The 13,502-nt window shown below is 39.4% G+C and overlaps 1 protein-coding gene across 2 annotated transcripts in view; it reads left to right on the top strand.

Annotated features, from left to right (window-relative positions):
* LOC129778543 (uncharacterized) overlaps positions 1-12,948 on the top strand; it is a 59,602-nt gene extending 46,654 nt beyond the window's left edge. For both annotated transcript variants that reach the window (XM_055785510.1, XM_055785511.1), the window contains 8 exons: positions 598-696; positions 785-883; positions 948-1,151; positions 1,325-2,692; positions 2,793-2,891; positions 11,596-11,694; positions 11,874-12,550; positions 12,810-12,948. In XM_055785510.1, the coding sequence (XP_055641485.1) occupies positions 598-696; positions 785-883; positions 948-1,151; positions 1,325-2,692; positions 2,793-2,891; positions 11,596-11,694; positions 11,874-12,316 (2,411 nt within the window). In that variant the 3' untranslated portion in view covers positions 12,317-12,550; positions 12,810-12,948. The remainder of the gene's footprint in view (positions 1-597; positions 697-784; positions 884-947; positions 1,152-1,324; positions 2,693-2,792; positions 2,892-11,595; positions 11,695-11,873; positions 12,551-12,809) is intronic.
* Positions 12,949-13,502: the final 554 nt, after the last annotated feature.

Genomic DNA, 13,502 nt, shown 5'->3' with positions numbered 1-13,502 from the left:
TCTGCCGCTACAAATTCCTATAATATCAAATCGAAATTCATTGCCACTTAGGCTAAGTCCCAGAAGGTCGATTTCCAGCCAATTTTTTTTTAGATGACACCAGATCTCGACATTTTATGCATTTTTAAGTCATTTGGCATAAGAAAGAATTCCGATTTTTTAAATTTCATGTAATAGCTTATTCATTATTCATTTCATAAATTAAACCATAACATTGCTACATTGCTATTTGATATGTGAACACAAATTATTCAATAATCACAAAAAAATCCTAACCGATCAATTCTCTTTAAACTGAAAATCTTGTGCTCTGATAATCTCACTACTAAACTGTATTGATTTAACAATGAAAGGTTTTGAATTGCTTGAATATTCACGAGAGTTATACTACAAATTGTAGAAGCCAGTTTTATATCCGTATAATTTCCAAAAAAAAAGTGTAGTATTAGTAGTAGACTGTCGTCATCACGTCTAATATAGCTTGTACCATTAAAACGTATTTAGTTGACATGCGTGACGAAAGTATTTGGCAAAAACTGTTGAACATTTCGACACAGCCAGAGCATTCTCTAAAGCCCCTATCTTTTTCACTTTTAGCTCCGTGTGATTATAAGCCAGAAAAAGTAGTACTAGATAGCACACCTAAGTTTTCATTTGGCATCAGGCCGGAAGTAAAAATTCGTAGTGAAACGCCAGGTAATGTTCGCTCCAATCAAAAAAATTCCATGAGTAACACTTGCGTTTGAGTGGTAACATTTCATCCTTATTCCTCCGGATTCTGTAGCTCCTGGTACCTACTCTCCGGAAAAAATATTGCAAGACAAATCACCAAAGTTTAGCTTTGGCCTTAAAGTTATCCCCGAGAAGCACGAAGATACGCCTGGTAAGTTCCGTGCTGTCGCAGATCCCATCGTCACATAATTATAATTTTGTTGCGTTTTACACAGCACCCGGAGCTTATCAACCGGAAAAATCTAGCCTAGCTCTCGACCGCAAACCAGCCTACTCCTTTGGTCTACGAACAATCATTGAGAAACCCAGTAATACACCTGCTCCAGGAGCATATGAACCCGAGAAAGCTAAAATAGATAACACACCATCCTACAGTTTCGGAATAAGGCCTAATCTCGATAAGCCTAACACCAATCCGGGTAAGTCTTTTGTGTGAGTGTCATTAAATTGATGCATGCTGATGTCCGGTAGAGTTTTATTTTATGATCAAACCATCATTCAATTTTAGCCTTTTTCGTTTTTTTTTTAATTTGTTATTTTAAAACATCTGTTTATGTTTATCACTCACTCCATCAAACACTTCCTCCCGCAGCACCCTGTCAGTACGAGCCAGAGAAGGCCAAACTCGACCACTCACCCGCATTCGCATTCGGCATGCGTATCAATCACGCGAAACCAAGCGACACACCCGCTCCCACGGCTTACGCTGTAGAGAAAGTAAACCTAGATCATAACCCCGCTTACAGCTTCGGCCATCGAACGAACACCGACAAACCTAACAGCAATCCGGCTCCGGGGGCCTACTCCCCGGAAAAGGTCAACCAGGATGGGGCGCCGAAGTATAGCTTCGGTATCAGATCGACAATCGACCGAGTGGACGCCGTTCCTGCCCCAGGGGCATATTCTCCCGAAAAGGCCAAATTAGATAGCAGTCCTGCGTACAGTTTTGGAGCGCGAAATAATCTTGAGAAACCGAGTACAATCCCCGGTCCGGGGGCATACGATACCGATAAAATAGCGGAGAACACTCCAGCTTATAGTTTTGGAGTAAAGACGAACGTTAACAAACCTAATAATGTTCCGGGACCGGGGACTTATAATACGAATACCGACAACAATACACCTACATATAGCTTCGGATTAAAGTGTAATGTTTCGAAACCTAACAATATACCAGGGCCAGGAGCATACGATGCTGAGAAGATGCTCGATAAGAGCACTCCATCATACAGTTTTGGCGTCAAAACCAATCTCGAAAAGCCAAACAGCATCCCTGGACCAGGTGCCTACGACTCCGACAAAACAATTGATAAAACTCCAGCATACAGTTTTGGAGTCAAAACTAATCTCGATAAGCCAAATAACATCCCTGGACCAGGATCATATGACGCCGAGAAGGTGCTCGACAAAAGTACTCCAGCATACAGTTTTGGGGTTAAAACCAATCTCGATAAACCAAACAGCATTCCTGGGCCAGGTGCTTACGATTCTGACAAAACAATTGATAAAACTCCAGCGTACAGCTTCGGAGTGAAAACAAACGTTGAGAAAAAGGATATCGTACCCGGTCCGGGAGCATACAACAATGATAAAATTGTCGAAAAAATCACACCCGCGTACAGTTTTGGTGTGAAAACGAAGGGGTCAAAAATCAGCGAGACCCCTGCTCCTGGTTCATATTCCCCTGAAAAGTGCACCCTCGATCACGCACCTCAATACAGCTTTGGAGTGAGACCCAATCTGGATAAAACTGACCCAACACCTGCACCTGGCGCCTATTGCCCGGAGAAGATGAAAATTCACAATCCTGCATTCACTTTCGGAGTGAGACCTAACATCGACAGGATTGAAGTCACTCCTGCGCCTGGTGCTTACAAACCTGAGGCTGTGAAGTTGGACCATGGGCCGTCTTATCCTTTTGGTATCAAAGTTAATCGGGAGAAGGTGAACGATGTGCCAGGTAATGGAGCAAACCAATGGTTATATGATTATTTGAATGATATTTTCTGACGGTTTCACAAAGCACAAAGTACGCAACTGACAGTTATTTTCTTTTGTAGCGCCCGGAACCTACAATCCAGACAAATCGAAACTTGATCACTCTCCTGCCTACACATTTGGTATTAAGCACAAAGGCGAACGGCTGAAAGATACTCCAGGTAAAGTATTGAAAGTATTCTGTACTGTGGAGTAGCTTTTTTAACATTATTAGAGCGAAAAGTTTTAGAATATATTCAAATTCGGAAAGGTCCTAATCAAGTTGGATTTGTTGGGTTATTACAACCTTTTAGAGATGCAGTTACTTTACCTAGGTACAGTTTTCATTGATATTCATTTTTATTCACATTTTATTGACATACAGCAATTCCACGCAAAATTGATCATAACAATGATTAATTCCGACTGCTTCTGATTTTACAGGGATATAAAAGCTCTAAAATGAGAGTGCCGTTGTTAATTTTCGTATGAAATATTTTTATTGATATGTTCGAACATTGTATATAAATTCTTCTATCTATCCATAAATCATATTTCTCCTTTAATTACAATGGAAGTTATGGCAAAGTTTTTCAATAATTAATAGAATACAAACGAATCAAACATAACTTTGGAACACACTTTTAAAAAAATTTCTCAAAACAACACGAAAACTTTTTCGCTTCTTTATATATGTATTTGATTTTAAATTCAAAGAGTACAACATATTGATTTGTTTAGAGGCGAATGGAATGCAAAGTTTAAAGCCTCTTAAAAATAAAGAATAAGAAGATATTGATTTTACAACTGATTCAGCAAAACAAACACGTATAAGTTGTTGTCGCATGACTTATCATTCTCAACATATAACAGATTTTATATGTATTTTGTATATACAATATAGAATAATGAATTTTGATAGCTCATAACGGCCATCTTGGATTCCGTAAATTGTCCAACACCTGTATATGTACTGTCTCAACAAGTTACGATCCATTCCAGTGTGACGTAAACAACATTTTGATGCAATACAAACACGTTTTTCGCGTTTCCATGTATAAATCACACAAAATTAAACGAAGTTATAGTAAAATTTGAAAAAAAAATCCCACGAGAATCATCAGTTGGAGAACATTTTATAGTTACATTGGCTTGTTGTCAGTCAAATACTTTAATGATTTGACAACACCTGACTTTTTGCTGTTACGGAATGCTGAACATTAATGTCATATTTCCAGCCCAGTTCTATGATTTGTCAACAATAGATGAACGTAGATTCCATAATATAGTATATTAGCTGACCCGGCAAACGTTGGCCTGCCATAACCATTATTTGGCGAAAAATATACGTTTGCTGTTCTCAAGATATACGGCAAAACTTATAACTGCTGGATAATTCTTTAAAAACCCGAAGATACGCTAGACAACTTCATTGGAGCTGATGTATCGACCGATTTGGTAGCGAATTATTCCGTCGTTGTTATTCAATCGAGGAGTATTCACGTCGATATTCTGAATTTAAAACACAACCACATTGTTTGATTTATTCGTGGACTTGCAATTGAGGGACTCAGAATAAAAGGGGTGTAAGGGATTTGATCGATTTCTCTTCATCGACATTTTCTTTAGTTAATAACTCAACTGCAAAAACGTTCTAATTTGAGTTTTCTATAGAATCCGATAGATATGGTTCTGACTTATCTTCCGCATTGTCAAATAAAGCTGGGAATGTGTTTGCAGCTGCAGTTATGACCAAAAGAGAGAGTCGATGTAGAGAAATTGACCATGTCACTTTCTCCCCTTTCATTCTAAGCCCCTCAATCGTATTAATTGCTCTTCATCGATCTGCAGAACTCAACATTAATATGAGCATGGAATGTTTTGATCAGCTGAGGCGAATATGATATTACTCAACGATGTTCAATGTCAATGTCTGCGTTGTTGATATTTGTGAATGGTTGTCCGCCATTATCAGTAGTTCTTCGCTGATCTATTGAACATCCGCACACACTTGCGTTCGTGACATTGGTGAAATATTTAGGAAAACGCTTTCTTCATGTTCCATCTGCTATGCAAGGCGATCAAAGTTTTAGATTAACGCCAAGCCATCGACCCAAAAGTAATTTAATATTGTTAAAAATTGAATGAAAATTATTACTCGATGTTGTTTACATACTATAGGGACATAGGTCTGATCCTAACATAACTATGTTTTTAAAAACCTCCTTGCTTTTCTGCCAAATCTTCATTCATAATTTAAAATCATTTTCAGAGACAATACTCGTTCAAGAATTTTCCCTGCTTGCAGAGAATGTGTTATTTTGTTACACAGAACACTTTTTTTTCGGTAGAGCTTATTTTAATTTATATTTTTTTTAAATGTGTTTATTTCACGCGGAAATTGATTACCCTTTTCGCACGGAACACGAAACACGAAGCTCAATGACGTCTATATCGAATTGCGTTTCAAGATTGTTACATTTGCACAGCCCGATTGGACTTGAGTCGAGCAGATGATAGAATATAATATTGCGATCGGTTCGGGTGTTTCCGACACGATCGGATTTCAGAATACGGATGAGTTGTTGATCAGTAAACGGATCTGGAGTTCTCGAGGATTTACACTATCGATTTTCTCAGGGCGCATTTTATCGACGAACCAAACTAAAAATGCGCATATATTTACCATTTGCAATTACGGCCCGAAAACGTGTAATGTTATAAAGAAGGTCACCACTGACTTCATTTTTTGTTTGAACAAACGTGATGGCAATAGCAAAGGTTGTCTCAGTGTTGCTCATGACAGCGTCTCGCAAGTGAATGTATTCTTCCTCACGCCGCTTCTGTTGATTGTGTCGTAGGGATCGCAGTCGTTCGTTCTCTACCTCTCTACCAATCGCAAGTAATTCTACGTTCGGACGGCAAACGTTAGGAACTATGGGAATGTTAGTACCATTGAAGAAGAATTTGTCAACGTGTCAACGATGAGCTCCAGATTATTGTTCCGTCTTTAAATTACAATCTCTCGAGTCGCTGTGCAGTCGTCTAACATGATTCCAGCAATGTCTTCAACAACATGCGCTTTGAATCTACACACATGTTCTCCAGTTGTTTTATCAGAATCGATGATTGGTTGTCATCTTGGAATCCGAACGATCGTTGATGCCTTTGAAATCACGCCCAATATGGTAAATAATGCAGTCAAGAGAATCAAATGTACCTTCTCACCTGGACCAGATGACATTCCATCTGCTGTGTATTGCCCTACAAATGGAGCTCTTGTCGAGCCACTGTGTATTTAACAAATCTCTCGTGGAGTCGAAATTTCCAACAGTCTGGAAGGAGTCTTTTATAGTACCGGTTCACAAGAATGGTGACAAACGAGATGTTAAAAACTATAGAGGGATAACTAATCTTTCATGTGCCTCGAAATTGTTTGAAATAATTGTGAGCAGCATCATTCTCTGCACCAAATGCTACATCTCCAGTGATCAACATGGCTTCATGCCTGGACGTTCGGTTACCACTAATTTGCTTAGTTTTACAACGATCTGTTTTGAGCAATTGGAAAATGGGGCCCAAGTAGATGTCTTCTACACCGACCTCAAAGCAGCCTTCGATACCATCAACCATGATATCCTGTTAGAAAAACTTTCAAAACATGGCGTGTCAGAAAGGTTAACGTCGTGGCTTCGCTCATATTTGACCGATAGGTGTTTGCGTGTCAAATTGGATTCTACTACTTCTTCGAGTTTTACGAATATGTCAGGTGTGCCGCAGGGTAGCAATCTTGGTCCCTTGCTGTTCAATTTGTACTTTAACGACGTATTGCTTGCACTTGGATATGGATGTAAGCTAGCGTATGCGGATGATCTGAAGTTGTATTTCATCGTGCGGACTGTTGAGGATTGTATGCGTTTTCAGTCGTTATTGAATATATTTACTGACTGGTGCCGTCGAAACAAGCTTACGGTCAGTATTCCCAAATGCATGGCAATGTCATATTTAGTTTACGACCTATTCTCATGCCTACCAAGTTTTTTGAGCATAATTTCAAAAAAGTCGGTCAAGCCGTTTCGGAGGAATTCGACCACGAACATCGTGACACGAGATTTTTATATATAGAGGAAGATCATCTTGTTTCGACTTCCGGTTTGCTTATAATAGTATTTAATGACATACAAATTTGAAAACACCCATACGAGTCGTTGAAACGCTAAAGGGCACTCAAACGCTAGAATGAATAAAGCAAGAAAAACTCACCATATTATCAAATTGTCAGCATTGAGACGCATTTGGTGTGACACTACAGAAAAATCGGTAGGAAGCACCGTTCTTGAGATACAACGGGGGTTAATGTTCAGGACCAGTTTCCCCTACAAGATGGACCTTTTTGAACGGGAAAGGGAGACCTCAGAGGAAAGTGAGAAATACCCAGAATAATCGTTAACATAACAAAATATTCCGAAATCCGCGTAAAAATAAACCGCGTAAATTCCTAAAACAGCGTAAAAAGTAACCGCGTAAAAATGAGCCGAGTAAAAAGCGATTTCAGTGTACCTCTATGGCTCCAACATACTATAGAGAGAACAATAGCTTCTCCTTCTCTGTCAGCAAACGGTGTTGATTAGCTGATCTTCACTTTAGTTACTCGTGGTAAAGCTCTGCCAATCATAGCTGATGATTCCATGTGAGATTATCAGCTTACCAATAAACTTGTGCCAAATTTATATTTTTGGAACATCGCCATAACCCCTGGCTATTTAAAACTTATATCCCAAAATCTGCTGAAGTTCAATTCAACATATGTTTCATCGTCCATAATCGTCCGTTGAATTTGACTAGCATCTGGCCACAAAACTATCGAGTCCGCGTTTTCTGCCGAAATGTGTTGCTTTACGGTCCTGTTTGGTTTGTTAATAGCCCGATACTTGAACCTTCCCGAATGTGTATATTCCGAACTGTGCTGCGAACAGTTTCGAGTTTGTTTGTTACATTCACACCCGAAAGTCGTGGATTCAATTAGATAACTTTCATGACGTTCTGACGCCGCTTCCGGTCCATTGTACCGCTTCGCCCTCTTGGTTGAACCTTGTGGGAAACAATAAAACATTCCTTGAAACGTTTGAGTACTGCACAGACGGTAATCCTATCCATTTTCAACCTCTTTGCGATCGTTGTAGCCGACCATGCTTGGTTTTCATAACTTTTGTGCAGAATCAATTATCTTTTTTTCTACCATCGCGGGCATTTTGAGAAAACGCATATTTCTATGTTTATTTTCACGAGAATTCTGATTTTCACGAGAAATACTGCCGTTCTACGCATAGTTGTCCGATGTTCCAAAAAACAACAACTGAGAAAAACGCAATCGAAGTTTTCTACCATATTTGTCTACCAGAAGCTTTAGCTCACCCCTGTCTGGAAGGTCGAAAAATAATGAGTTCTCGTGATTTTTCTCCGGCTGTTAAGAATAAAGTGAAATGTTCACGTATTTTGGTTATTGTTTAAGGTATGTTTGAACATGTATTTTCCATATTTTGAGTGCACGAATAATGATTATTACGTTGTTGACAATCGGATGCGTAGGTGTTATTTGAAAATAGATACCTTGCTTGTGGTATCGGTTCTGAAGCAATGGAGTATCGCAGAATGAATTCCAATGAATATTTCGAAACCTTGAGAGAATACCTAAAACGTTACATAGGAGTTTTTGAAAAATTCGAAAAATTGCCGAAATTTGTTAAAAATGAGTCAGTTTTTTATGAAAAATTATTATTAGATTATTTTATTAGAAGCCCATAAAAAAATGAGATATAAAAATGCTATGTAACGCTTTTGATAGTTCATGATTACATGCTGATAAAAAAGATCCAGCCAAATCAGTCGAGTAGATCCTGAAATATCGGTACCACCAGTTGAAAAACATGGTTTCGTCAAAAAGTTTAAAAATTCGTACTGCAATACTATATCCCTTGAGGTGACTTCACACTTTTGGCTGTAACTTTCCAACGCAATCAAATATCGAAAAATCCTTTTGGGACAATATTTATGAAGGCGTAAGCTTCCCAAAAATGCAAAGAACTAAAATTCGATTTTTTTCGATAATAAAATTCATAAAAATTCTATGCATTTTATGCATTCGTTCTATGGAGAAACATGAAAATTGTCAAAAAGTACCATGGTAAATCTAGTAGACAAAAAACCTGTAGGTGGTTTATATTAGGTGTACCGGTGAGTTACTTCAGTTTTTCAACGGATGGCGTAACTTGATTATTATTCCAGTGAATCAATTTTCCAGACATTCGTTGGAAAGTTATTGTAATTGCACGTCTTTTTCAGTATATATCAAAAAGTTGAAGCATAAACAACAAAGTTTTTTGCCATCTCGAATATGTCGAATTTCATACCAACGTGAATGTTTTTGCGGGGAGTGTTACTTCATTACTTTAATATGAAGAAAAAAGCTGCGGAAAGTCACCGCATTTTTAGGGAAAGTTTATGGTGACAATGCTCCAACTGAGTGAACGTGTCAGACGTGGTTTGCACGGTTTAAAAGTGGTAATTTTGACTTGAAAGACAAAGAACGTTCCGGACCGCCAAAAAAGTTTGAAAATGAAGAATTGGAGGCTTTACTCGATCAAGATCCGTCACAAACGCAACAAGAACTTGCAGATACACTTGGAGTAGCTCAGCAAACCATAACCGAACGTTTAAAAGCAATGGGGATGATCCGAAAGATAGGACATTGGGTGCCATATGAATTGAAGCCACGAGACGTCGAAAGCCGTTTTTTCACGTGCGACTGCTCCAACGGTATAAAAGAAAGGTTTTTTTTTCGCATCGAATCGTTACTGGCGATGAAAAGTGGGTCCATTACGACAATCCTAAACGTCGGGTCACTTATGGATACCCCGGCCATGCATCAAAATCGACGGCCGCCCAGGAAATACACGGCCAGAAGGTTATGCTGTCTATTTGGTGGGACCAGCTGGGTGTGGTGTACTATGAGCCGCTTAAACCGAATGAAACCTTTACGGGGGACCTCTACCGACGACAATTGATGCGTTTGAGCCGTGCACTGAAGAAAAACCGGCCACAATACATTTGCTCGTATTGTCACACGATAAAGTTATTTTGCAGCACGACAATGCTCGGCCGCATGTCGCGAAACCGGTCAAAACATACTTGGAAACGCTGAAATGGGAGGTCCTATCCCACCCGCCGTATTCTCCAGACATTACTTGGACAGCACTTCTCCAATTTTGGTGATGACAAAAATTGGGTCGATTCGTGGTTTAGCCGACAAACCGGCCGATTATTTCCGCAAAGGGATCCGTGAATTGCCAGAAAATGGGAAAAGTTGTGACTAGTGATGTACTTTGAATATTGAATTTGTAACCATTTTTACAGAATAAAGCATTAATTTCTGAAAAAAACGAAGAAACTTACTGGTATTTCTATTATCTGTGATATAACTACAAGGTTGACGTAAGACTATCGTTAGATTAGTAATCTTTTTTTTTTGTTGCATCTGAATTAATTCCCCATTAAATGGATATTTTGAAAGATTGTTGAAAAGTTAAAGCTTTGTTCTATACATCGCTCGTGCATATTCCGAGGTGAAAATTTTGGCTCGTCCGTTCAACCCATTTTTTTTTCGTAAGTGTAATTTTTTGACGACACTTGAAAATGAAATCCGATTGAGTTAATGTGCAAATCAATACTTCGCAGAAAGTATGAAAAAACGAAATGACCATTTTCATGGGCACCTGATCCGGTTTATCTCGTATTCCGAAAAAAGCGACTAAATCCCAGAGAGTCGATTTTTGAGAAAAATCGAGATGACAGTAGATCTCGACGTGTTATGCAATTTGAAGCATTTGAAGATTCGAGATGGCTATTTGCATTGGCACACTAACGTGTTATATTGCGATGACTAAATAACATGAAGTTGTTCCGATGTCTAATGCTCTTTCATATAAAGTCTTCTGCTGTCCTTATCATCGATTTCCTGAACTAGTCTAGCTACTTGACGTCGAAAAAATTTCACGTTTCTGGGTGTTGTGCTAAAATGTTTACATCGAATGTAAGAATTTGTAGGAAAGCAAGGTAGAGTGGACATTTTTGGAAAATACTCAATGGACGAAAAAATTGTAATTCGAACAGGCTGAAATCATTTCGCTAGATCATGTTGTGAATCGTGCCTTACATAACATCTTTTTTGTGTCACGTCGAGTAGAATCAATGCTCCGCACAATTTACATCCATGTCAGGATAAGTCTAGTCGGGATTCCAAATAAGCAGTGTTCTTTCATCGTCTGTTGATTGTATTATTTTTGGTTTTGAAGTTAAACGAAGTTAAAATTGATATTTGTTTCATTTTCTATATCTGAAAGATCTCCTCGATTCTGATGCTCGGTCAATAAATTTACCTGGGGCTAATATGAAGTTGAGTGTCTGAGGGTGATTCCTTCCATTTTGCTGTACTCATATAAAACACTTCCAATAAACTGCATTATCTAAGGTGGTTTTTGGTGGTTAATCGAGGATTTACTAGAATCTTCTTCTTAGTCGTACTATGCTTTCTATCGCTGTTACTCTGGCCATCGTCCCCACCTTCTTGTAACGGTTGTAAAAATGAATTGCTAAAAGTAATTACCCCTAGTAGACACACTACATTTTTTTGACCAGTACTGTATATGAAGGCTATGGCGTTTATGATGCTGAAGTTGAAAAATTCTGTTCGGTATTGTCTTCTTCTATTGAATAGAATGGACCGTAATGCTTAGCACTGTTGCGGTGCTGGGTGATAGAACTGAAATAATCAACAATTCATTTTATGAAAATAGACTAATGGTTGATTGGTAAATTCTTCTATTTCAGCTCCTTCTGCGTATGAACCGGAAAAGTTCAAAGTCGATTCAACGCCCGCGTTCACGTTCGGCGTGAAGGTAAATTGTGAAAAACTCAGTGATAGCCCAGGTAATGATTACGTTTTGATTTGCGGTACCAATCGCCACCTAGAGCATGACTACAAACTGTTAATTCTCACACTTTTCTTTATTTTCCTGAACGTTTAATTTTCCAACATGAAACAAAATTATGAATTCTGCATTTTTTCCGCTCCGCACATTCGATACTACAACCAAAAACTCGTGTAGTATCCCCCACGACAACCATAATGAGCAACGGCAGCGACGACGGCACCATCACCATCAACCGTTCCGATTCGAACGCCACCTCTACGGCACTGATGGCGAATGGCGGCACTGTTGCACTGCAACAACAGAGTAGCGCCAGTGCTAAGAGCACTTCCCACAATCAGCAGCAACAGCAGAGCCAGACGCAGGTGGTCACCAACGGAAACACGATAACCACCACAACGACCAGTGGCAGCGTCAAGGTGACCCGAGGTCGCACAACTGTTTGCGAAGAACGGGTCACGGCGACCAATGGAGTCGTCGGAGCGGACGGAAAGACTACTACGACCGTAGTGACCTCCGTGACCGATGACAATATGGTTCCTAACTGTATCGCTGGTGTAAAGTCACTGCAGAACGTGCAGCATCAGCGAATGGTGTGCACTGGACACTTTAGAGCTTAAAGATTTATCTCGTTTTCATTGACGATTCCCTTTCCCAATTCTCATTTTAATATTTGTTTGTGTTTTGTTAACTTGTTAAATATTTGTTAGCCTCCTAGAAGTAGCTTCTGTCGCTTTTTATTTGATCCAGTATATTCAGTGCTGCACTTATCTAGTTTCTCGAGAAATAGTTTTGAATGTTCTGTAGTTAGTGTTCTATGATCTGAAACTTCGAATTTCGTCATAAGTTTCAAGGTAAGTGACATTCAAAATCAAATTGCACTGTTTATATCTAGTTCTCAATATCGTAAAAGATTGAAAGTTTCCCGATTCTCATTTATTTTTCCCATTCTCTGGCAATGTTGTTTTATAACAGAGGAAAAACAAACAAAATGCAAATGTGAAAATGTAAATACATTGATGTGATTGTTTCCCGAATCGAATTTTGGGGCCGAAATTAACATTGAAGCAAATGAAACAGAATCACACATCACGCTTATTTCCCTCCCCGCAGCCCCTAATGAGTATCACATCCCTGACGTGCTCGGTTCAAGCAAAGAAGGCCCGATCCGGTCTGCACCCGCCTACACGATTACAGGCCGCCAGAAACCGCGACTTCCACAATGTATCACTTTCCCTGGTCCCGGCCATTACGACGCAAAAATCGACCCACTGGTGAAGAAGGCGCCTATGTTCTCGATGGCCACACGCTTCAGAGTGCCTACGGACGAGGCCATGAAACCGGGTCCCGCAGCACACCATCCGGAGAAGGTAATCTTGACCTTGTCTTGCTTTGTTCAGATGTTCGCATACTAACCTGCTTTTTTGAACCTCTCCCAAACAAAAACCCCTCCACAACGTTTGCACCAAGAAGGGTTACAACCTTTACCGCACCATTCCTGCCCCCTCCTTCTACATTCGCCACTCGCAATACCTTAACCAAAAAATTCCCCGATTGGCAAGCAATATAAGAAAGACTTACTGGGGCTAAATTGAAAGATTAAACGGAAAATTCTCATCTCATCCATTGTTCTTTTTGTTTTCTTTTTTGTGTTGTTTCTCTCTTGCTCTATTTCCATGGCACTGGACTTCGTTAAACCAGGTGAACTTAGGACACGTGCCGTCGTACAGTTTCGGAATCAGACACTCGGAGTATCTTGGAGATTTCCCCGAACCAGCACTCTATCGTAACCAACTAATTTTTTAA

The sequence above is a fragment of the Toxorhynchites rutilus genome, chromosome 3, assembly GCF_029784135.1.
Source record: "Toxorhynchites rutilus septentrionalis strain SRP chromosome 3, ASM2978413v1, whole genome shotgun sequence".
NCBI classification, from domain to species: Eukaryota; Metazoa; Arthropoda; class Insecta; order Diptera; family Culicidae; genus Toxorhynchites; species Toxorhynchites rutilus.
The sequence above is the reverse complement of the archived record's forward strand: the minus strand, read 5'-3'. Positions and strand labels throughout refer to the sequence as shown.